The sequence below is a fragment of the Nanorana parkeri genome, unplaced genomic scaffold (genome assembly GCF_000935625.1).
Source record: "Nanorana parkeri isolate BGI_ZX_2015 unplaced genomic scaffold, ASM93562v1 scaffold1920, whole genome shotgun sequence".
Lineage (NCBI taxonomy): Eukaryota > Metazoa > Chordata > Amphibia > Anura > Dicroglossidae > Nanorana > Nanorana parkeri.
Window position 1 is genome coordinate 129,356 of NW_017308188.1, and position 3,514 is coordinate 132,869.

General features: G+C 40.3%; 1 protein-coding gene across 1 annotated transcript in view; it reads right to left on the minus strand.

Annotated features, from left to right (window-relative positions):
• The window catches only part of LOC108800112 (heat-stable enterotoxin receptor-like), a 43,721-nt gene that overhangs the window by 35,246 nt on the left and 4,961 nt on the right, over window positions 1-3,514 (minus strand). Inside the window, exon 2 of the mRNA XM_018572058.1 lies at window positions 1,616-1,751. Coding sequence (XP_018427560.1) covers window positions 1,616-1,688 — 73 coding nt within the window. The 5' untranslated portion in view covers window positions 1,689-1,751. The remainder of the gene's footprint in view (window positions 1-1,615; window positions 1,752-3,514) is intronic.

Genomic DNA, 3,514 nt, shown 5'->3' on the forward strand with positions numbered 1-3,514 from the left:
GTTGTGATACCTTGTGTTGCAATTAAATATACACCTGTATCATTTTATCACAACACAAACACCAAAACAATTTTTTACATAAGTCGATTATTTACAGTTTTGCATACCTTCATTTTTTTACCTTTTCGCAAAAAGGCGCAATTACAAATTTGCTAATATTTGTTATTTATTAACTCAATACAGTTTTATCTTTTAGATTTAGTGAAAAAATAATTTTTTTTGTGCACGGATACTGATTTTGGTGTGTTTTAACAATTGAATTGTGTATTTTTATCGGTTTAATATTAATTTGAGAAACATTTGCGCAATTATCGCAGGGCCTACAAATTTAGTATCACCATCTTTTTATTCTACCGGGCCTGCGCTTTCAGAAAATATATGGTTTGGGGGGTCTTTTACAAACGCTAGCAACGCAGCAGTTGAAAATCAAATCAATAGGAAAAAATTGCAGAAAATTCAAAAATGGCTTGGCCAGCTGATTTGAAAAATGTTCCGGAGGGCTTGGCAGCGAAAGGGTTAAAGGATAAAGTTTATTTTGACACACCTTTTCACATCTTCTAGCAATATGTGGCATTCCATCACAGAACATCTCAAAGTCACAAAGGAACATCGCACCGGAAGTCATCCCTCTTCCAAACACAGTGATCACAGGTCTGAATGGGGGGCAGGTAGCTATAGAATGCTATCGCTAAAAGTGAGTTCCATTTTGACTGATATTTGAAATTTGTAGTACCACCATTAACCGGTTTGATTTTTTTCATTTTTTTGTTTCCATTTTTGTCTCTATTTTTAAAAGTGGACCTTTATCCATTTCTTTAAAATAACAACAAACACACCTTTAGAAATGTTTAGTAATGACAATCTACAAACACATAATTCTAGATGATTGCAGGCTTTGTATTCTTTGCATACTGTATTTCTCTTTTCTTCCCTAGTCTTCTGACAGTGGCCATGTTTACTAAGGTCAGATTACTACATAGTATTTGAGGTTGAATAAAGACATTAGTCCATCAAGTCCAATCTATTAGGATCTCATTCTAGGAGTACCTGTACCCCTGTATATTGCGGTCCCTTAAGAAATCGTCCAAAAGTTTCTTGAACAATTCCACATTATTTGCTGAAATCACCGCCTGTGGCAGTGAGTTCCAGACCCTAACTGATCTTACTGTGAAGAACCCCCTTCGCCCCTTGTGCTGGAATTTTTTTTCCAATTTCTGCTAGCTCTCCTTTTACTTCCTGGATTTATGGCACATGTGATCAGGACATGTGACCATGCACATAATCTCAGGGGAGGAAAATGCTTTTCCCTGAGATCTTGTGAGATTACAGATGAGATTTCCCAGCAATGCTCTGCCGATGACAAGGCAAACCCGCTGTGCATTGCTTTGGCAAACTGAAGTAATTTTGCCCTTTCAAAGCAGGAAGTCAATGTTCTGCAAGTGTAAGTATTTCAAAATCACAGCATTTTACACCTGACATGTCTATGTAATTATTAATCATCATACATAGAGGGGTGTATTGGTAGAATTAGATTTTGAGTGTAAACGTCCGCTTTAAATAAACTTAAATCACTTGAACTATGCATGCATATTGACACTTTACTGTGACAGTTAACCTTCAATAGAGATGTTCCGAAATTGATCTATGAAGCTGAAGTTGGTACTGATATCTTGTGTCTTAAGAAACATCTTCAGAACATGGCCAAAGAGGAGCACTGCTTCCAGATATCCAGCAGCATAGTCATCTTTTAGCTAAAATTGGAAGAAAAAAAAACACTTTGAGATGAAATTGCAATTAAAAAAATACAGATTACTGTCATGGTAAAGAAATGAGAGTGAAAATGGTATCAAAATGGTTTTCATATATATTCCTTGGTATGAATGATGCTGACAAGTATCCTGAGGGTGAAAAGTAGAGCATCCTAACTCAAAACATTTGCAGGTTTTTAAACCTGAACAACTTTCCTCTAGTTTTGCCATAACACATACAATAGATTCAGATTAGGAAGGTGAGATAATTCTGTTAAAAAAAAAATGTTTACAGAAATTTCTAAGGAACCTGTGGAAGGTAGAGTCCGAAGTGGAGTGAGGATAAGGCTAGGTGGTGTCAAGCAAGCAGAGTCAGCAACAGACGGGCAATGAAGTACAAAATCAGGATCCAGGAGAGTAGTCGAGAAACATGCTGAGGTCTAACACAAACAAGCAGCGAGGTACAAAATCGGCAGGCAGAAGGGTAGTCAGAAGACAGGACAAAGACAAAGCAATCCAGTGGTCAATTCAGCAGCAGAACACACAGGAAACAAACCCAAATAAATGGGCTCAGAGCACAGGAAGTGCTCAGTATTTAAAGTCTGAGATAATTGGGGATTGACTGCAGCTGGCAAGCAAGTGGAGCTAGAGAGGCCAGAAGAAAAACTGCTGAATTGAAACCTGCAGTGCTAAGCTGAGTCCTCCTCGTGGCTGAAAGGCAATGCATCAGTACTTCTATCCTAGAGACCCAGGTTCAAATCCCCACAGCTACAAAGCAGGTGCTGGGCAGACAAGCATCTGACAGGGCCCCCCTCCTGGGGCCTAAAGAGGTTTAGTGGGAAAAGCTGTATGAAAGACACGTATGAGAACAGAAGCATTTACATTCTTTGCAGGTATCCAGGAGTGTTCCGTAACAGGAAAACCCTTCCAGTGGACATGTTGTTGGATCCAAAATGTTAGACACCTCATACTCATGTTGCCCATCGATGAGAATTGGCGGTGGTGGTCGAACTACCTTAGTAGTGACTGAAGACTGCCTTCTTGAGAAGAGAAATATGGAAAACAGGATGCATTCGAAAAGAAGAGGGCAATTTCAGGCAATAAGTCACTGGCCCAATTCGTGAAATCACTTTGTAGGGACCAATGAATCGAGTGCCCAATTTGGTTGATGGTTGTTTAAGTCTGAAATGTTTAGTGGATAACCAGACTCTGTCTCCCACAGCATATGGATGTATGTACCGCCTTCATTTATTAGCATGAAATTTATATTTTTCTGCAGCCTTCTGTGAAAGGACACAAATCTTTCTCCAATGCAGCAACAAATTCTTCACCCGAGAGTCTGCTGCTGGTACACCAGAAGATGGTTGAGGCAGGGGAAATGATTGTGGGTGATAGCCTAAAGCTGCATGGGATGGTGTAGTATGCAGAGCACCGTGCCAATGGGAGTTGATGGCAAATTCTGCTAAAGGCAAAAGCTCAGACCAATTGGAATGTAGCGAGATGGCATAGTGGCGAAGATAGGTCTCAAGCATCTTAATTTTACGCTCAGTTTGTCCATTAGACTGTGGGTGAAGCAAGGTAGAGATTGACACAGTAGTCCCTAACTTCTTGCAGAAGGCTCTCCAGAATTAAGATATGAACTGACCCCACAGTCTGACACAATACTGGCAGTGGCGGACCTATGGAACAATGGGCCCTGGTGCAAGATTTTTTTTACCCCCCCCCCCCCTAGCCCTTACAATCCCCAAGGCCCCCCCCGCCCCACA